We start from the raw sequence: 22,520 nt of genomic DNA on the forward strand, positions 1-22,520 counted from the left end.
CACCTGAGCGGCTTTACCCATTCATCTTATTAATATTAGTTGGAATTAATCAAAATAGACCATATCAGGTGAGGGGAAAATAGCTTTTCATAGCACTGTATTATTAAAAAGTACAATGAAGTAAGAGTCTAAATTTATGAAATAATACTGGTGTTTTCTTTGGTAGTTTGCAACACTTAAAAAAGGATGAACCATTTTAAATTATACACACATGCATTCACATACAGTCACACACACTGAAATGGTTGCACAGTGGGTAACCCTACCATAAAACAGATCATATACAATATAGGGTGAAACACAACTTTTTATATAGGGCAAAACATGTTCTTTTTGTGTAGGTTGGGAGCATTTTTATGACAAAAACAGGGAATTAAGTAAACACAGATGTCTGAGTAATGGAAGTAATGGAATCCCAATCAATGAGAAAAAGAATGTTAGGGAAGTATGAAGGTGAGAATCATGTCAGATGCACTACACAGTAGTTTTGTTCAGAGGTTATTTGGGTAACAGCCCTGGGACTACACAGTAGTTTAGTAACAGTTTATTTGGAAGGGGTGCAGGGTGCTTAAAAGCTACACAGTGGTTTCATTTTTCCATGGCCCAGTTCTGATGTTACCTGTAGAATCAGGGTTAAATGTGTAGTCCTCCTGCTGGCCGTCACTGCGACTTACTGTCTCTCTCCGGCTTTGAGAACCCTTTCTGCTGAGAGTGGCGGTAGAGCTTGACACAGAGGCTCTTGGAGGTGGGATTTCCAGGTGCAGCATAATATCCTCCTTTTTGGTAGCTGTTTTAGTCCCACTGTACATCAGGGAACCAGTGCTGGCATCCTTGGCGATGGAAACATTGGGAAAAGAGTCTGTTTTGGGGCAGCAGTAACTGGAGAAGATGTCTACTTTGGCACTGCACATGTGTCTATGACAGGTGTGCCCTTCATGACACGGCAGCGAGCTGTCCAGGTGTGTTCCATGGCAGCACAGGCCATCATGCAGGTTGTGAGATGCTAGAGTTTCCAACTGGATATTAGGGCTGGTACAGCGCAGCTGGTTATCTGGATGAGGGCTATGACAGGATAGCTGGCTCTCCAGGTGTGAGGTATGGCAAGCAAGAGGATTGTCCAGGTGCACACTGTGAGGGCTGTCTAGGTGGGAGCTGTGCACACTTCCATCCAAGCTGGTTGAAGTCATGTGGTAGTCCCTGAGACAGGGTCGTGGTCGACTGAATGAGCGTGATTTAGTCCTGTCCTTCAGACAGCTTTGGAGGGGCAGGGCAGGACGAGGCAGCTCGTCAGGGAGGGACTGGGGACGGGGGCAGCCGCCCAGCATAGGGGAAGAGCAGTGCAAAGTGGTGCAGTAGGGGCTCACAGGGATCTGTCCAGAGGGCAGGGAGCTCAGACTACAGTGAGGTGATTGGGTGTGGAGTTGAGGGGACAATAAGGCTTTAGTTGAGCAAGCTGGCTCTACCTCAAATTCTGTCTTACTCTCTACTTGAGTGCTGCCTCCTGCCTCTCCGTTTACATCCACTTTTCGTTTCGAGGGGCAGCAGGCCCACCAGCGGTGCCATACATCATCTCGTTTAGCACAGTGCTGAATAAGAAGAAACAACCCCAATGTTACTGAGAATGCCCCATACAAGCAGCTAAAGATCATGTCCAGGAAGTGACCCTGGGACACAGCCAGTGCCCCAAAGGCCCACGTGGCCAGGAAGAGGAAGAGGGTGAAGGCGGTGGCCCGTAGCTGGGCCTTAAAGGAGTGCTCGTTGGCCAGCATAGAGGCAGTAATGACTGTACAGCCTGAATGATCGTTGTGTTCTCCAGGCTCTCCACTGGCAGCATGGCAGTGGCCGATTTCCGCTGTAGCCAGACGCTGCTGCTCCTCAGTCATTGCTTTTAGCTCGTACTTACGCTCCGGGTGCCGTTTCAACTGCGCAAAGGTGCACAGGAAGTAGATGCACATCAACAGAACCAAAAAGGCAACAGGCCCATAGAAGCCTCCGAGACTTGGTTCCCATGCCATCCAACAACTTCATCAGAGGTAAAGAGAATGACAGAAATATCAGCTTAGTCAATAAAGCCACCACTTTTCTTTAACCAACTACACTATCATGTGTTTTTCTTAACTAAGATGTTTCCTGCCAAATCTGCAACATCTGTGTGAACCTATTTACTGCCAACTAAGTTAAAGCATGAACACAACTCAAACAACAGCATTGCTAATTTGAAAAAATATTAAAACTAGGGCTGTCGTTAATTGCGTTAATTAACGCGATTAATGCGTTAAAATTTTTATCGCGATTAAGTAAATTAATCGAGATTAAAATTTTTTATCAAACAATGTTTTATTGGGCTGTGTTTGTGCCATGTAAACATGTGTCTCTGTGGTAATTTGCGCTGCTTTAACACAGTAACATTGTGTTTATACTGTGTAACGATAACACAGGTCTTTTTCCAGTTTGCGGTCATGAGTTACAAATTACTCGAGCTGCTGCTGCTGCTACATATTGTGAAATATAGCGTGTTTTTAAAAAATAATTTTTGTTTTCAAAAAGCGTGAGAAATCATCACTAGACAAAATGACAGTTATTAATCGATGCTTCAATATCATCTTTGATCAAACCATGCCTTTGGCTCGTCAGGCATCTGCGCGCACGAATACACGTTACAGGCTAAATGAGCTCAGACAGCTTAATTTAAGAGGAATCTGGATGGAAAGCGCATGAACTGTACATGTCATGGGAACATTACAAACACTGGTGTTAAATGGATCGCAATGGACTGTAGACGCTTTAACATAGTTAACGATGTGGGTCCACATGACGTTATACGTGTTGCACAGGGGCGTAACTACAGGGGGGGGCTGGTGTATATAATATATATACTGTATATACAGTGCCTTGCAAAAGTATTCAGCCCCCTTGAACTTTTCAACCTTTTGCCACATTTCAGGCTTTAAACATAAAGATATGAAATTGTAATTTTTTGTGAAGAATCAATAACAAGTGCGACACAATTGTGAAGTGGAACGAAATTTATTGGATATTTTAAACTTTTTTTAGAAATAAAAACCTGAAAAGTGGGGCGTGCAATATTATTCAGCCCCTTTACTTTCAGTGCAGCAAACTCACTCCAGAAGTTCAGTGAGGATCTCTGAATGATCCAATGTTGACCTAAATGACTGATGGTGATCAATAGAATCCACCTGTGTGTAATCAAGTCTCCGTATAAATGCACCTGCTCTGTGATAGTCTCAGAGTTCTGTTTAAAGCGCAGAGAGCATCATGAAGACCAAGAAACACACCAGGCAGGTCCGAGATACTGTTGTGGAGAAGTTTAAAGCCGAATTTGGATACAAAAAGATTTCCCAAGCTTTAAACATCTCAAGGAGCACTGTGCAAGCGATCATATTGAAATGAAGGGAGTATCAGACCACTGCAAATCTACCAAGACCCGGCCGTCCCTCTAAACTTTCAGCTCAAACAAGGAGAAGACTGATCAGAGATGCAGCCAAGAGGCCCATGATCACTCTGAATGAACTGCAGAGATCTACAGCTGAGGTGGGAGAATCTGTCCATAGGACAACAATCAGTCGTACACTGCACAAATCTGGCCTTTATGGAAGAGTGGCAAGAAGAAAGCCATTTCTCAAAGATATCTATAAAAAGTCACCTGGGAGACACACCAAGCATGTGGAAGAAGGTGCTCTGGTCAGATGAAACCAAAATCGAACTTTTTGGCCACAACGCAAAACGTTATGTTTGGCATAAAAGCAACACAGCTCATCACCCTGAACACACCATCCCCACTGTCAAACATGGTGGTGGCAGCATCATGGTTTGGGCCTGCTTTTCTTCAGCAGGGACAGGGAAGATGGTTAAAATTGATGGGAAGATGGATGGAGCCAAATACAGGACCATTCTGGAAGAAAACCTGTTGCAGTCTGCAAAAGACCTGAGACTGGGACGGAGATTTATCTTCCAACAAGACAATGATCCAAAACATAAAGCAAAATCTACAATAGAATGGTTCACAAATAAACTTATCCAGGTGTTAAAATGGCCAAGTCAAAGTCCAGACCTGAATCCCATCGAGAATCTGTGGAAAGAGCTGAAAACTGCTGTTCACAAACGCTCTCCATCCAACCTCACTGAGCTCGAACTGTTTTGCAAGGAAGAATGGGCAAAAATTTCAGTATCTCGATGTGCAAAACTAATAGAGACATACCCCAAGCGACTTGCAGCTGTAATCGCAGCAAAAGGTGGCGCTACAAAGTATTAACGCAAGGGGGCTGAATAATATTGCACGCCCCACTTTTCAGTTTTTTATTTCTAAAAAAAGTTTAAAATATCCAATAAATTTCGTTCCACTTCACGATTGTGTCCCGCTTGTTGTTGATTCTTCACAAAAAATTACAATTTCATATCTTTATGTTTAAAGCCTGAAATGTGGCAAAAGGTTGAAAAGTTCAAGGGGGCTGAATACTTTTGCAAGGCACTGTATATATATATACAGTGTATCACAAAAGTGAGTACACCCCTCACATTTCTGCAGATATTTAAGTATATCTTTTCATGGGACAACACTGACAAAATGACACTTTGACACAATGAAAAGTAGTCTGTATGCAGCTTATATAACAGTGTAAATTTATTCTTCCCTCAAAATAACTCAATATACAGCCATTAATGTCTAAACCACCGGCAACAAAAGTGAGTACACCCCTTAGTGAAAGTTCCTGAAGTGTCAATATTTTGTGTGGCCACCATTATTTCCCAGAACTGCCTTAACTCTCCTGGGCATGGAGTTTACCAGAGCTTCACAGGTTGCCACTGGAATGCTTTTCCACTCCTCCATGACGACATCACGGAGCTGGCGGATATTCGAGACTTTGCGCTCCTCCACCTTCCGCTTGAGGATGCCCCAAAGATGTTCTATTGGGTTTAGGTCTGGAGACATGCTTGGCCAGTCCATCACCTTTACCCTCAGCCTATTCAATAAAGCAGTGGTTGTCTTAGAGGTGTGTTTGGGGTCATTATCATGCTGGAACACTGCCCTGCGACCCAGTTTCCGGAGGGAGGGGATCATGCTCTGCTTCAGTATTTCACAGTACATATTGGAGTTCATGTGTCCCTCAATGAAATGTAACTCCCCAACACCTGCTGCACTCATGCAGCCCCAGACCATGGCATTCCCACCACCATGCTTGACTGTAGGCATGACACACTTATCTTTGTACTCCTCACCTGATTGCCGCCACACATGCTCGAGACCATCTGAACCAAACAAATTAATCTTGGTCTCATCAGACCATAGGACATGGTTCCAGTAATCCATGTCCTTTGTTGACATGTCTTCAGCAAACTGTTTGCGGGCTTTCTTGTGTAGAGACTTCAGAAGAGGCTTCCTTCTGGGGTGACAGCCATGCAGACCAATTTGATGTAGTGTGCGGCGTATGGTCTGAGCACTGACAGGCTGACCCCCCACCTTTTCAATCTCTGCAGCAATGCTGACAGCACTCCTGCGCCTATCTTTCAAAGACAGCAGTTGGATGTGACGCTGAGCACGTGCACTCAGCTTCTTTGGACGACCAACGCGAGGTCTGTTCTGAGTGGACCCTGCTCTTTTAAAACGCTGGATGATCTTGGCCACTGTGCTGCAGCTCAGTTTCAGGGTGTTGGCAATCTTCTTGTAGCCTTGGCCATCTTCATGTAGCGCAACAATTCGTCTTTTAAGATCCTCAGAGAGTTCTTTGCCATGAGGTGCGATGTTGGAACTTTCAGTGACCAGTATGAGAGAGTGTGAGAGCTGTACTACTAAATTGAACACACCTTCTCCCTATGCACACCTGAGACCTAGTAACACTAACAAATCACATGACATTTTGGAGGGAAAATGACAAGCAGTGCTCAATTTGGACATTTAGGGGTGTAGTCTCTTAGGGGTGTACTCACTTTTGTTGCCGGTGGTTTAGACATTAATGGCTGTATATTGAGTTATTTTGAGGGAAGAATAAATTTACACTGTTATATAAGCTGCACACAGACTACTTTTCATTGTGTCAAAGTGTCATTTTGTCAGTGTTGTCCCATGAAAAGATATACTTAAATATCTGCAGAAATGTGAGGGGTGTACTCACTTTTGTGATACACTGTATATATATACAGTATATTGCACTGGGGTCCATGAGCTCCTAGTTACGCCACTGGTGTTGCATCTAGAAATGGTTCATGAACAGGAAAAGATCCTCACTTTCGTCAGATAATGTGAACAGACTTGTCATTTTAAATAACTGGCTGAAAAACTGTTAACTCTATTTAGGCATTGGTTGGCTTTCTAAAAATCTGTATTGTAGAATAATTTCATCATAATTGTATTCATTTTTTATTGGTAAACGTGTTCTTGCAATAAAAATGTGCATAACTTCAAATTTTGCTTAGTTATTTTTGCAGTCGATTAATCATGATTAATTTGGTTATTTAATCGTGATTAATCTAGATTAAAAAATTTAATCGTGTGACAGCCCTAATTCAAACCCAACTGGCTGGCTATCTTCTCCAAGCATCATTACCCACTATTCAGTGCCCCAGTCATGATTAGCATTTTTATAACAAAGTATTCCAACCAGATAAATCGTAAGTGAAAAAGTGAATAGGCTCCTACACTAAAAATACTTACTAAGGGGCAACATCTCCGCTCCCATAGTTGTCCATGCTGACGCCAGCTGTGATCCCTACAATGATGAGGGGAATCCCACCACCAAAAAGATAAAGTCTAAAACAAAGTTAAAAAGGGACAAAATGAGAATGCAACTTAGAAAATAGAGAAGAGGAAAACAGTTATTGTTTCTGCTCAGCACAATGTTCAACCCATTAGCATCTGCCAGGCAGGGACGATTAGCTAATAAAACCATTCTATGTGTAATGCTACCTGTTAGAGCTAATTACTTTGGTATTTGTAATATGTTTTTCTGAAAGCACTTGTCCTCAAGCCCACACTAAACCAAAACACACATACTGTTTATGTGTGTATGTATATACTGTTTACAGCACATTAATGGGCTACAGCTTCATTCAGAGTACAAAATAAGCACAATGAACAAAATGCGTAGTGGCTCTTAGACAACAATACACAACGGTTAAAATAACAAGTTGCTAAAACGCTTAATAAACAAACAAAACGTCAACTTACATTAAACTGCTCTAGTGTTCAGTATTATAATCAATCTCCCACAGAATAAGGACAATTAAGAACTTAAAAACAGGTAACTCCAAAGATCAAAACTCATTCGTTGCAAGCAGCAATTCATTTGAGCACGCCAAATTGCGAGACCAACCACGAATGAAAAGGCGCTTTCTTTTTAAATTTTTTTTTATTAATATAAAATGATGTCACAAAGTAACTGTGTACCATCATCACAACAGGAACTTCGGCCTGAATAATAATGGAAAGGCTCTTCTTGTTCCCTTGTTCATTTTTGACGAGTCTGAGTCAAGTAGGGAGTCATTAGGGATGAATTGCAAGTCAAGTCTGTCTATTTGTATGCAAATTAAGTTTGACTCGGACTCGAGTCGCTAACTCGATTCCCCATCTCAGTGTCCAACAGGTCAAAACAAGCGCCGTGTCTGATTGGTGTACTTGATTCGCGCTTCTTTCATTTTGACGTGTCACGTTTTAATGCACACACAATAGTATGCCTGAATAGTAATGGACAGGCTCTTCTTGTTCACGAGTTCACTATCTCACTGTCCAACAGGTCAAAACAAGTTCAAAACACTGTGCGCGCCATGCCCTAATTGGCGTGCTTGCTCCGCGCTTCTTTTATTATGACATGTTACGTTATAATGCACACTTGAGCCAAAAGGAACGACAAATTTTGCATAATGTAAAGTAAACGCAAGAAGGTCCTGGGTTCGATCCCTAGGTGGGGCAGTCTGGGTCCTTTCTGTGTGTAGTTTGCATGTTCTCCCTGTGTCTGCATGGGTTTACTCCGGGTGCCCCGGTTTCCTCCCACTTGGAGATACTAAATTGTCCATGACTGTGTTCGATATAACCTTGTGTGAACTGATGAACCTTGTGTAATGAGTAACTACCGTTCCTGTCATGAATGTAACCAAAGTGTAAAACATGACGTTAAAATCCTAATAAACAAACAAACAAACAATGTAAAGTGAACAGTAAGATATTTGACTCTGAAATGAAGTGAAGTAAACATGGAAATATTTAAGCAAAAATGGAATTGCATTTATTTCTTTTGTTGTTCTATTTGTTTATTTCTCTGTACACTTACCCTTTTTACCCCATGTATAAATCAAAAAAGACCCCCACTGACCAGATGTTATTTGGGTTGGTAGCAGTGTCGATGACATTGTTTATGCCACAATGGCAATGCTTAGAGGAGAATAGGGCTCCAACCAAAATATACAGCCAAAATAAGCAATATTTGACATATAAGCTACTATCACAAGCTGTTTCTATAAGCACTTACTTGAACAAGGCGACTTTGTGTCTGGGCTGTGATTGTGGATTCCTGTCCTGGGGCAAACGTGGTGCCTTGGAGACTTCCTTACAAGTATTCCTGGCAGTCAGCACCAGCCAAAGCATGGTGGAGAGAGAAGAGTAGTGCAAGATGATGCCAACCTTGAAGCAGAACACACACTCTCTTTAGACCATAAGAGTCAGTGCTAAACAGTACTCGATTCAAGAAAAGAGAGCATGCGGGTGTGCTGAGAGGATTGCTTGAGGTAAGCCTGCTTAGCCAGCTGAGCCATGCAGGTGACCCCACTTCTGCAAATAATCTCCGACTCCCAAATAAAACTCTTGTGCCCGCCAGCAAACAATGGAGCTTTATACTCTGACTTTTAGCCTTGGTCCTAGATTTAAATTTCCTTGCCATTTTCTCTATAGGTACTTCAGTCCTTGAATAAAAAGTAGACAGCATAAAGAAAACCATTTATCCAAGAATTGAAACCATCCCACAATCAAGATAAAAATTAAATATAGCAATATACACAACTGTAATCAGTGACCTTACCCAACAAATTTGAGTGTAAAACCTATTCTGTAGATAATATGCAAACTATAACCCCAATTTACTCTCACATGCATGTAACTTTAATAAAACATTCCATAATTTATGCACAATTTATGTCACAAGAATAAGACAGTTGTAGCCTAGTGGTTAAGGTACTGGACTAGTTAACAAAAGGTCACTGGTTTAAACCCCATCACTGCCAGGTTTCCACTGTTGGGCCCTTGAGCAAGGTCCTTAACCTTCGATTACTTAGACAATATACTGTCTCAGTAGTGTAAGTCGCTTTGGATAAAAGCGTCTGCTAAATGCTAAAAATATACAGTAGACCCCTGACTTACGAATTTAATTGGTTCCGAAGGGCTGTTCTTAAGTCAAAGTGTTCGTTAGTTAAACCTATTTTTCCCATAAGAAATAATGTAAATAGAATTAATCCATGCCAGACCTCCCAAACCAAACTACCCCCTTACCTAACCTTTCTAATGTCTTAAATGATCTTTTTTTGTTATAAATACAAGTATATTTTCCCTTAAATCTTAAAATATAGAATAGCCATTCTTGTGATAAACAATAATAAACAACAATACACAGTAGTACTGTACTGTACATAAACACACATCACATTTCAGTACAGTACGTGTGCTGTACCATACACCATAATACATTGTATCTACCAGAAACAACAATAACTCTCATATTTCTCTATTATTTCCTTCTTTATTTCAATAGCGTTGTATTTTTTAGGTGTAATTGCACGAAAGAATAACTTACTTCTCTCTTACTCAATGTCCCCTCTGTCTGATACACAGTGTCGGCTACTGGCAGGAGTAATTGTACAACAACAAAAACGCTTTCTCTGTTTCTTCTCTGGGGACATTTTAATATAGAATTTTACGAAATATAAAGAAAAACACCGTCCGCTGTACCAATGTTCGCTCACTGTATATATATACGTATATATATATATATACTGTATATATATATATATATATATATATATATATATATATATATATATATATATAGAGAGAGAGAGAGAGAGAGAGAGAGAGAGAGAGAGAGAGAGAGAGAGAGAGAGAGAGAGAGAGAGAGAGAGAGAGACGGTCGGAGTGAACTTGTTCGTGACATCATGCGTTTCGCAAATTTCGGTTCGTAATCCGAAATTTGTTCGTATGTTAAGTTGAAAAAAATGTCCGTATGGTAAACGGTTCGTAACTCAAGGGTCTACTGTAATATAAAATATACAAGAGTACAACAATGAAACAATTAAAATAATTTTAGACTTCAAGGTCAGAAGGAAAAATAAGCATTAAATCTAGAGATACAATGAACCAAAAAAAATCAATGTAATTTCAGGTGCATATTTTTCTGGCACTTTATCTTGGTCAGTGTCATAGTGGGTCCGGTTTCCCCAGACTCAATGGGCACAATGCAGTAAAACACTCTAGCCAGCACTGTGGGGTCTCAGCTACCCTTATATTTAAGAGGAGAACTTAGATTTGCTTTTATAATAACTGATTAATAACTGATTAGAATACCTTAATTCTACAGACCTTAAAGCTAAAATCCATTCAAATATTTACCCAACTTTTAATCTTACCATACATAATGTCTGACTTACATGACTAAAACTAGAACTAGAACTTGATGTCAAATTAGATCTATTTAGATACTGGAGCTACAAGGTTTGAAAAAAGATCACTAAACCAATTTACTCACCTGAGTGGACATACAGTATTTTAATGACTCTGAATATGAACCTCATGACAGAAATGTTGGACAGCACAGGATAAGACTCACCACTTGACAGACGAAGGGGTGCTTTATCTGGTTGATGCCTCCGGCAAACATCCCGAATGTCATGGCTGTGTGGAATAGGAAGTTTAGAAGTATATGCCATCCTTTCCTGCTGATCCGAATTACTCTTCATCATGAGCCAGAAACATCAAAAGTGAAGAATAAACAGAGTTTGTAAGGTTGTAGTTTCATAATTACTGAAACAAAATACCGTTTAACTAAGAAAAACACACCGATCAGCCATAACATTAAAACCACCTCCTTGTTTCTACACTCACTGTCCATTTTATCAGCTCCACTTACCATATAGAAGCACTTTGTAGTTCTACAATTACTGACTGTAGTCCATCTGTTTCTCTGCATGCTTTGTTAGCCCCCTTTCATGCTGTTCTTCAATGGTCAGGACTCTCCCAAGTCCACTACAGAGTAGGTATTATTTGGGTGGTAAATCATTCTCAGCACTGCAGTGACACTGACATGGTGGTGGTGTGTTAGTGTGTGTTGTGCTGGTACAGGTGGAGTAGTTTTTAAACACCTCACTGTCACTGCTGGACTGAGAATAGTCCACCAACCAAAAATATCCAGCCAACAGCGCCTAATGGGCAGGGTCCTGTGACCACTGATGAACTCAAACAGCAGCAATAGATGAGCGATCTACAAGGTGGACCAACTAGGTAGGAGTGTCTAATAGAGTGGACAGTGAGTGGACTTGGTTTTTAAAAACTCCAGCAGCGCTGCTGTGTCTGATCCACTCATACCAGCACAAAACACACTAACACACCATCACCATGTCAGTGTCACTGCAGTGCTGAGAATCATCCACTACCTAAATAGTACCTGCTCTGTAGTGGTCCTGTGGGGGACCTGACCATTGAAGAACAGGGTGAAAGCAGGTTAAAAAAGTATGTAGAGAAATAGATGGACTACAGTCGATAATTTTACAACTACAAAGTGCTTCTATATGGTAAGTGGAGCTGATAAAATGGACAGTAAGTGTAGAAACAAGGTGGTGGTTTTAATGTTATGGCTGATCAGTGTATAAGTGCTTGCTGTTAGTACAGAGCATTGTATTAAACATAAAACACCACACAGCCTATTTCTGCACCTACCTGTGGTATATAACGTACGTCATAATTGATATCAGCAGGCAGAGCAACATAAGTGCAGTGCATGCATAAACAACTGGATGTAGATAGTCCCCAGGATATGGAGGGAAGGACAGTACCCTCTTTAAATCCTGCAACACAAAAAGACATATGTGGAAACTTATTAAGGTCATTCATTCATTCATTGTATGTTTTACCACTGCTTTATCCTGGCCAGGGTCATGGTGGGTCTAAATTATTGGACAAAAGGCAGGAAACACCCTGGATAGGTTGCCAGTCCGTCACAGGGCAGACACACACACACACACACACACACTCATAGAAAGAGCAATTTTGGTAGCTCCAATTGGCCTGACTGCGTGTAGTTGGGCTTGGAGCAAACAGGGAAAACAAGAAAAAAATGCAAACTCCACACCTGGCCACCCAGCTAAGGAATTGAACTCAGGCCCTTCTTGCTGTAAGGTGGCAGCACTACTCACTATGCCACCATGCTGCCCTTTATTAAGATCATTTAAAAAAAACTGCACACATTTAATACACAAAATTGTACAATACAATTGGAGTTATAGGTCTGCATAGAAATGAACTATGTAAAACTATGTTTACACTGCAGAAATACTCTGGACAGGGTGTCAATCTATCACAAAGCTTTAGGCATGAAGCCTCCCCACCACCACCCCACAAATATAACCAATCATGTTTGTTTAGACACCCAACTGGCCGATCCCATCACTGAGATTAGGCCACTGCACCATCAGAGTGCTTAGTAAAGAAAAATTCCATCATATTGATCAGCTGATCAGTCAGATAGTGATCTGTTCCTCTTAAGTAATAAACATACAAGATCTCTAATTGTAGCTGTCAAACATTCAAGCTTGTAGTATTCTCTTGATGTGCACCGCACATCAATCTTCGTAGCCTACAGTCTATGGATTAGCTTTACATTGTATACATGGTACAAAGCATAGTAATATACTTATTGTTTAATTATCTCATGTAGTTATATTTCTTTACTTATTTAAACTTAGATTTAAACTGCTTTTAGGAAATTTTATCATTTTATTACCATTCAGGCTAAATCATAATGACAAGAATTATAAAAGGATTGTGTGTCTATTGTTTTAGTTGAGGTGAGCTGTAAGCCTGTCAGTTCCTCTCAACAAGTACATGCCTCCCACTACACTGTGAGTCACTGGGGTGCATTTGTAAATTTAGATATGTAAATGTGTAATTTGTGCTCTTTAGTGTATTAGAAAAGGACATTAGTACTTTTAAAATGAGCCGTTTCTGCACAGTAGCCTTGTTTCCTATAAGCCTCTCGAACCACTACTTCTGCTTTAGCTGGATAACTAAGATAAACTATTTGCTTACTCTTTATTATTATATACACCAATCAGCCATAACATTAAAACCACCTCCTTGTTTCTACACTCACTGTCCATTTTATCAGCTCCACTTGCCATATAGAAGCACTTTGAAGTTCTACAATTAATGACTGTAGACCATCTGTTTCTCTACATACCTCCTGCTTTCACCCTGTTCTTCAATGGTAAGAACCCCCACATGACCACCACAGAGCAGGTATTATTTAGGTGGTGGATCATTCTCAGCACTGCAGTGACACTGACATGGTGGTGGTGTGTTAGTGTGTGTTGTGCTGCTATGAGTGGATCAGACACAGCAGCGCTGCTGGAGTTTTTAAATACCGTGTCCACTCATTGTCCACTCTATTAGACACTCCTACCTAGTTGGTTCACCTTGTAGATGTAAAGTCAGAGACGATCGCTCATCTATTGCTGCTGTTTGAGTTGGTCATCTTCTAGACCTTCATCAGTGGTCACAGGACGCCTCCCACGGGGCACTGTTGACTGGATATATTTTTGGTTGGTGGACTATTCTCAGTCCAGCAGTGACAGTGAGGTGTTTAAAAACTCCAGCAGCATTGCTGTGTCTTATCCACTCATACCAGCACAACACACACTAACACACCACCACCATGTCATTGCCACTGCAGTGCTGAGAATGATCCACCACCCAAATAATACCTGCTCTGTGGTGGTCCTGGGAGAGTCCTGACCATTAAAGAACAGGGTGAAAGCAGGCTGACAAAGCATGCAGAGAAACAGATGGACTACAGTCAGTAATTGTAGAACTACAAAGTGCTCTTATATGGTAAGTGGAGCTGATAAAATGGACAGTGAGTGTAGAAACAAGGAGGTGGTTTTATGTTTTTTAATGTTATGGCTGATCGGTGTATATTTTTGATGGCTATATAAAAAGCCCTCTAATGTGACTAAATTAATGCAATATTGCAAAGAAATGTGGGCCAAAAGTCCTTAACTGTGATGTGACTGATCCCTGTTTACTGGAAGCATCCATCTGGTTACAGTTGCTGCTGCTAAACGTGGCATAGTCAGTTAAGTTTAAGGGTTGAGTAACCTCAAGAAGAGGGCAAATACTTGTATGGCAAGGTACACTACATGTGGCAAATTAAGTAGACACCATACAACAAGGATATTCTGCTATTTCACTCACACCCAATAAAACCCGGTGATAAAAATCAGGCATGCAGCCATGCAGTCTTAATTAACAGTATAATGGGGTGCACTAAAGATCTCAGTGACTTCAATCATGTCAGTGTTCTAGCATGCCAACTTTTCAACAAGTAAGTCTAATTTTTGCTTCTCTAGAGCCTCCCTGGTCAACATTAAGTGCTGTTATTGTGAGCTGAAACTTTGTGGAGCATCACTCAGCTGTGAAGTGGCAGGGCTAAGAGCACACAGAACCGAATCATTGAGTGATGAAGTGCATTGTGTGTGCATTGAGCACTGAAGTGGACAGAAAACCCATTCTCAGTTGGAACACCAGCCTTGGAAGTAACTTCGGCACAAAACCAGAGTGGATTTGCATGACCAACCCAAATAAACACTTGCTAAATAAAATGGAATGTGGATTATATACTATGTCGTTTTGACCTCACAAATGCTGTTTTACTGAATAGGCACAAATTCCCAGAGATGTTCACAAGTCACAAAATACGAGTCCGAGTCAAGTCACGAGTCTTTAGGCTAGCATCCGAGTCAAGTCACGAGTCTTTAGGCTAGCGTCCGAGTCAAGTCACGAGTCTTTAGGCTAGCGTCCGAGTTAAGTCACAAGTCAATATAATATACACAAAACATATATTATAAAATTAAAATTAGAAGGTCTGATTGGTTCAGAAAGCGGTTCTTTCAACCATTAGCACCAATTCTGTAGGAGCGTTTCATTCACACCAACTGTTCCAGTGAAGTGCACTATGTAAGGTATTCCACCGTTTAAGGTGAGATTCCAAAGGTAGGAAGCGACGCTTCATCACTACGTCGGAAGCTGGCTGGAACATTTACCCATTGTGTGTGTTGCGGGTTAAAATGGCTGGAGCCATGATGAGTTATTAGAGAGCAGAAAATGACACAATCAGAATATATTATATAATTAATTGTCACAGGTTAATTTTTTTGTCTACAAGTCATTTTTGTGAGTCACGAGTCGAATCTGAGTCATTTGAAAAGAGTCAGAGTCGAGTCTGAAATCGCTGTCTGTGTGACTTACGTGCGACTCAGACTCAAGTCGCAGACTCAAATCCCCATCTCTGAAAATGCCCATTTGGAAAGTCTTCTAGCATAATTAACATTCTTATACCCTGTGTGGGCAGGGTTGGGTTGCTCTTTTTTAATGCCCATGGTTCGGAATAAGATTCACATTCTTACTGCCATTTTGTATAGTTTTCACTCGATCCCCATAAAACTGTGACTGCTTTACACTAATGCTCTTACAGCTCAAAAAATAAATCTAAATTGACAGGTTTGTTCTAAAAGCCAGAGTTGTGGAGGCTATTACTTACTGCATGTCAATATTTCTTAATTTGGGTGTTAGGTGTCCACAGACTTTTCATTTTTTGTATAGCTTAGATAATGAGAGAATAATGTGTGGGAGCGCAGTCCTTACTTCACAGGAGTTAATCTATTCATGACTCTCTCTTGATAATGGTGATTTTCACCCTTCTGGTATTCTGGCATTTAGAACCTAATATCAAATCCTGCAATGTGAACATAAACTGATCAGCCATTAAAAACATTAAAACCACCTCCTTGTTTCTACACTCACTGTCAATTTTATCAGCTCCACTTATCATATAGAAGCACTTTGTAGTTCTACAATTACTGACTGTAGTCCATCTGTTTCTCTGCATGCTTTGTCAGCCCCCTTTAATGCTGTTCTTCAATGGTCAGGACCACCACAGAGTAGGTATTATTTAGGTGGTGGATCATTCTCAGCACTGCAGTGACAATGACATGGTGGTGGTGTGTTAGTGTGTGTTGTGCTGGTATGAGTGGATCAGACACAGCAGCGCTGCTGGAGTTTTTAAATACCGTGTCCACTCACTGTCCACTCTATTAGACACTCCTACCTAGTTGTTTCACCTTGTAAATGTAAATTCAGAGACGATCGCTCATCTATTGCTGCTGTTTGAGTTGGTCATCTTCTAGACCTTCATCAGTGGTCACAGGACGCTGCCCACGGAGTGCTGTCGGCTGGATATTTTTGGTTGGTGGACTATTCTCAGTCCAGCAGTGACAGTGAGGTGTTTAAAAACTCCAGCAGCGCTGCTGTGTCTTATCCACTCATACCAGCACAACACACACTAACACACCACCACCATGTCAGTGTCACTGCAGTGCTGAGAATCATCCACCACCTAAATAATACCTGCTCTGTGGTCGTCCTGTGAGGGGTCCTGACCATTGAAGAACAGGGTGAAAGCAGGCTAAAAAGGTATGTGGAGAAATAAATGGACTACAGTCAGTAATTGTAGAACTACAAAGTGCTTCTATATGATAAGTGGAGCTGGTAAAATGGACAGTGTGTGTAGAAACCAGGAGGTGGTTTTAATGTTATGGCTGATCGGTGTAAATATACAGTTTGAACCAGCATGAGTCAGGTGAAAAAAATGACAGACTTTGACAGATGACTGGAATTCTACTATCACAGTAAAGAGAAGCATGAATGCAATCATAATGTGCACAGTTTTCGAATGGTGATGTTCACACATTTCATGCTTAATCTTAACGTTAACTTTTCCTTTTTCTTATTAACACTACTGTATGATTAGGAAAACTAGTATGCAGGCACAATTTGGTAACATAGTTAGACAATGCCCCATCTTTCTAAAAAAAAAAATCACTGTGAACCAGCATGAGCATGGTCACATTTCACTCACTCACTCACTTTCTTAACCGCTTATCCAATCAGGGTCAAGGGGGTGGGGGGGGGGGGCAAGGCACACAATAACACCCTGGACGAGGCGCCAGTCCATCACAGGGCAGACACACACACACACATATACACACCCATTCACCTATAGGGCAATTCAGTGTCTCCAATTAACCTGACTGCATGTTTTTGGACTGTAGGAGGAAACCAGAGCTCCCGGAGGAAACCCACACAGACACGGGGAGAAACACTGCACAGAAAGGACCTGGACAGCCCCACCTGGGGATAGAACTCAGGACCTTCATTCTGTGAGGCGACAGTGCTACCCACCGAGCCACCAGCCCATGGTGACATTTCTGTACAAAAAATTGGAAGACTTTGACAGAAGACTGGAATTTCGTTCTGGTAGCCCAAAGGGCATAAATGCAATCATAATGTGCAAATTTTTCAAATGATAGCACATGTGAAGGTGATGTCCACATATTTCTTGCTTGATCTCAATGTGAACTTTTTTCTTATAAACACTATAATAAAAAAAACTAGTATTCAGTTATAGTTTGGTAACATCGTTTCTGAGAAGCCAATTAACAACAAGCCATCAATTGTATGCAAGTCTTATTGTATGTATACTCATTCTTACTAGTGAGTTATAAAGCTTTTCATTCACACCTGCTAACAGGTGTATAAAATCAATTAAATGATTCCAAATTTGTGGCAACAAAAGCGAGATCTATAAAGACATGGTTTGACGAGTTCAGTGGGAAGAAACTTCAGTGGGCAGTATACAGCCCTGACCTTTAAAATGAACTGGATCGATAGTAGAGAGCCAGATCTTTTTGTCCAACCTCACTGCCCAACTTCACAAATGACCTATCATGTATGAAGAGTCAAGCTAATCTTCAAGCAGATCTCCCCACCAGTCAGTCGGCGTCTCAGCCAGTGACCGGGAGGGCAATATGAACCGTTTCAGTGACCTGAGCTATGTAATGCCAAGTTCACACTATACGATTTTTGGAGATGCCGTTTTTTTTATGTTTTCACACTACACGACTGATTGGCGATAGGGGGTTTCACACTACATGATCTATCACCAGGATGAGTCGGTCTGGTGTCCCAAACTACGTTTTGTCACGAAAACAAATGCAAGAAGTGACGAGGGGTTTAATGAAGCCGTGTCCAAAAATGCACATCAACAATAATCGAGCGATCAAAGTTGCTTGTGCGCTAATGTGCAGCGTAAAAGAAAAGAGAAAAAATAAATGAATCTGAGTGGATTGGGCAATATGACCAGCAGGGATTGTCTGTTCTGTAGTGAGTTGGAGGTTAATATATATTTTTTGAAATGCAGCCGTGGCAATGGTTTGCCGTGGACGATAAGTTTACAAATACTGTAAAGCTTAAGTGTATGACGATGTATTCTGATAGAAACTATATTATGCCCCTGTCTCACGTTTTTACACTTCTCCCCCGGGTTTCCAAACCCAGTATCTTGCGTTATCATTGGCTGTAGTTCGACACCGCACTCACTGCCAGTCGGCCGACTGATCCAGATATCTAGCATGCTGTTAGTGAGCCGCTCGGATCAAGCTGTTGAGCAGTTCACACGTAGTGATCGAGAGCCGAGTTTCGATCCCCTAGCGAACGCCGAGTTGTTCCTGAGCTGCCACATCTAGCGGCGACCAGTCGGCAAGCAAAAATCAGGGAAAAAAATCGTGTAGTATGAACTAAGCATAAGACGAACAACTATATTGAAAAATTCAAAGCAAAGAATCATCTTATGTTAATGTAAAATGTAGAATATAATAATACAGCATTGCACGACATATCATATATTGTTGTATTTGTAACATACTGTACATAAACGTTTCTTATTGCTTATTTAAATAACTACAAACACCAAATGCAGTAAAATGCAGTAAAAATGAATCTGTAATTTCTTAATTTCCTTAAATCTTTATTTCAGTCAGTGGCGGCTCCTGCCAAATCTCTCAGTGGGGGCAATTGTTGCAATTATGGCCAAGGTGACCCGTTCAATGGGGAAATTAAAACTTCAATAATTAACATCTTAAGTCATCTGTCAGTTTCCCCTTACAAATAACTTTGAACATGGAGAGAGACCAGCTTTACCATCAATCATAAAATTAAGTAAAGCTTCACACTAACAATTTAATGCTGTCTTCATCAGATAGCATTTTATTTTAGGTGCAGCAGATCCAGAATAAAGATTGGCATCGGGGCTGATGTGCAATGAATAAAGAAGTACAATTAAACAATTTGGGAGATACAATAAGTGCAATCACAATTAAATTAAAATGACATTACTTAGTTGTAATTTACTTGTAACTTATATGATTTTCCCCCCTTTGTAGATACTTGATGTTTAAATTTGGTCTGGGTGGCCCTAATTCTTAAGTTGCTAATTTATCCTGATTACACGATGGAGTTGCTCCGAACTGAGGTAATGGTAGTCATGGTGACGAGATCGCGACACCAGGTTACGTGTGACGCAAGCACGTAAGTGTTAGCCCTCCCGGAACCCATTCAGAATGTATTGCAGTGCCTGCAGTTCGAAAACAAGAGCTTTAACATGAGTCTATGAGCGCAATCCTGGGCGGTACTGTACGGAACACAACTCGACGCTGATTGGACTACGATATTCCGAGGCAAGACAGACTGTCCAGAACAGTCACAGCTGTGATAGAATTTTTTTTCCCTTTCGCCGTTTGGTTGTGCGTCGCTGATCGCCCTAAGGAACGAGCCGCCCCTGATTTCAGTGACAGAAATAGAAAGGAAACTAATTCCAATGTTTTCACTGATCAGCGTATTTTGTAAATAAAAAGCACATTTAGAATTTGATGCCTGCTACACACTCTAAAAAAGCTGAGACAGAGGGATGGCCAAACTCCTGGGATGGATTCGCACCATGTCCTGTTGAATTCCACTCAGTGTTTTTAAAAATTGTATCCCAAGTCATTTTGGACCATATGTATTGATTTAGTATAAAACTGCTTGTGGCATTTGCAGCATATGAGCGTTTCTTTTTTCAGCACTAGTCTAGAGACAACAGCCTGGCATGTAGTGTGAGAGAAGCTACTCCACTGGCAGATCAGTCGAGCCTCCTCCAGCTTAGACGTGCTCACAGCCAATCAGCACATGAGCAGAAAAAAAGGTCAGTGCACAAAAAGCGAGGACTGAGATGGTGCAGCACTCAGACAATAAACACACACAAAGTAAGAAGTTCATCACTCACACAATGAACATGGTTTGCATTCTGCACACTGACCCTGCTTCTACTTAGTTGACTCCAGGTAATATAACACAACCTTGTTGCAGGTGAATAAGTAAGTTACAAGTTAACTCGATAAGGTTTTCCAGACCTATAAATAAATCAAATCAAATATAAAATTTGGATTCAAAATATTAATTATACAGTGTATCACAAAAGTGAGTACACCCCTCACATTTCTGCAGATATTTAAGTATATCTTTTCATGGGACAACACTGACAAAATGACACTTTGACACAATGAAAAGTAGTCTGTGTGCAGCTTATATAACAGTGTAAATTTATTCTTCCCTCAAAATAACTCAATATACAGCCATTAATGTCTAAACCACCGGCAACAAAAGTGAGTACACCCCTTAGTGAAAGTTCCTGAAGTGTCAATATTTTGTGTGGCCACCATTATTTCCCAGAACTGCCTTAACTCTCCTGGGCATGGAGTTTACCAGAGCTTCACAGGTTGCCACTGGAATGCTTTTTCACTCCTCCATGACGATATCACGGAGCTGGCGGATATTCGAGACTTTGCGCTCCTCCACCTTCCGCTTGAGGATGCCCCAAAGATGTTCTATTGGGTTTAGGTCTGGAGACATGCTTGGCCAGTCCATCACCTTTACCCTCAGCCTCTTCAATAAAGCAGTGGTCGTCTTAGAGGTGTGTTTGGAGTCATTATCATGCTGGAACACTGCCCTGCGACCCAGTTTCTGGAGGTAGGGGATCATGCTCTGCTCAGTATTTCACAGTACATATTGGAGTTCATGTGTCCCTCAATGAAATGTAACTCCCCAACACCTGCTGCACTCATGCATCCCCAGACCATGGCATTCCCACCACCATGCTTGACTGTAGGCATGACACACTTATCTTTGTACTCCTCACCTGATTGCCGCCACACATGCTTGAGACCATCTGAACCAAACAAATTAATCTTGGTCTCATCAGACCATAGTACATGGTTCCAGTAATCCATGTCCTTTGTTGACATGTCTTCAGCAAACTGTTTGCGGGCTTTCTTGTGTAGAGACTTCAGAAGAGGCTTCCTTCTGGGGTGACAGCCATGCAGACCAATTTGATGTAGTGTGCGGCGTATGGTCTGAGCACTGACAGGCTGACCCCCCACCTTTTCAATCTCTGCAGCAATGCTGACAGCACTCCTGCGCCTATCTTTCAAAGACAGCAGTTGGATGTGACGCTGAGCACGTGCACTCAGCTTCTTTGGACGACCAACGCGAGGTCTGTTCTGAGTGGACCCTGCTCTTTTAAAACGCTGGATGATCTTGGCCACTGTGCTGCAGCTCAGTTTCAGGGTGTTGGCAATCTTCTTGTAGCCTTGGCCATCTTCATGTAGCGCAACAATTCGTCTTTTAAGATCCTCAGAGAGTTCTTTGCCATGAGGTGCCATGTTGGAACTTTCAGTGACCAGTATGAGAGAGTGTGAGCGCTGTACTACTAAATTGAACACACCTGCTCCCTATGCACACCTGAGACCTAGTAACACTAACAAATCACATGACATTTTGGAGGGAAAATGACAAGCAGTGCTCAATTTGGACATTTAGGGGTGTAGTCTCTTAGGGGTGTACTCACTTTTGTTGCCGGTGGTTTAGACATTAATGGCTGTATATTGAGTTATTTTGAGGGAAGAATAAATTTACACTGTTATATAAGCTGCACACAGACTACTTTTCATTGTGTCAAAGTGTCATTTTGTCAGTGTTGTCCCATGAAAAGATATACTTAAATATCTGCAGAAATGTGAGGGGTGTACTCACTTTTGTGATACACTGTATGTGTTTAAAGAAACACCACATAACATTTGAGCATAAGATCTATAAGTAATTAAGACTGAAACATAAAATTAAGAACATAAAATTACATACATTGATCAGCCATAACATTAAAGCCACCTCCTTGTTTCTACACTCGCTGTCCATTTTATCAGCTCCACTTACCATATAGAAGCACTTTGTAGTTCTACAATTACTGACTGTAGTTCATCTGTTTCTCTACATGCTTTGTTAGCCCCCTTTCATGCTGTTCTTCAATGGTCAGGACTCTCAC

The 22,520-nt window shown here is 41.2% G+C and overlaps 1 protein-coding gene across 1 annotated transcript; it reads right to left on the bottom strand.

The window, feature by feature from the left end:
- Positions 1 to 343: 343 nt before the first annotated feature.
- On the bottom strand, positions 344 to 10,907 carry adgra1a (adhesion G protein-coupled receptor A1a). Its single transcript, XM_063003747.1, has 4 exons — positions 10,824 to 10,907; positions 8,481 to 8,632; positions 6,671 to 6,766; positions 344 to 2,022 (listed from the first exon to the last, which is right to left on the bottom strand). The coding sequence occupies exons 1-4, from the start codon at positions 10,884 to 10,886 to the stop codon at positions 576 to 578; spliced, it is 1,758 nt and encodes a 585-aa protein (XP_062859817.1). The 5' UTR covers positions 10,887 to 10,907; the 3' UTR covers positions 344 to 575.
- Between the last annotated feature and the right edge of the window lie 11,613 nt (positions 10,908 to 22,520).

Source organism: Trichomycterus rosablanca, chromosome 10 (assembly GCF_030014385.1).
Source record: "Trichomycterus rosablanca isolate fTriRos1 chromosome 10, fTriRos1.hap1, whole genome shotgun sequence".
Lineage (NCBI taxonomy): Eukaryota > Metazoa > Chordata > Actinopteri > Siluriformes > Trichomycteridae > Trichomycterus > Trichomycterus rosablanca.

Excerpts from the sequence above, each read along its gene's own strand:
- adgra1a (XM_063003747.1), bottom strand. The coding sequence starts at position 10,886 with ATGACATTCGGGATGTTTGCCGGAGGCATCAACCAGATAAAGCACCCC. Across the intron at positions 8,633-10,823 it reads ACCCCTTCGTCTGTCAAGTG|GTTGGCATCATCTTGCACTA; the intron begins GTGAGTCTTATC and ends TTCTGCTTCAAG. Across the intron at positions 2,023-6,670 it reads AGCGGAGATGTTGCCCCTTA|TTGTTGGATGGCATGGGAAC; the intron begins GTAAGTATTTTT and ends CCTCTGATGAAG.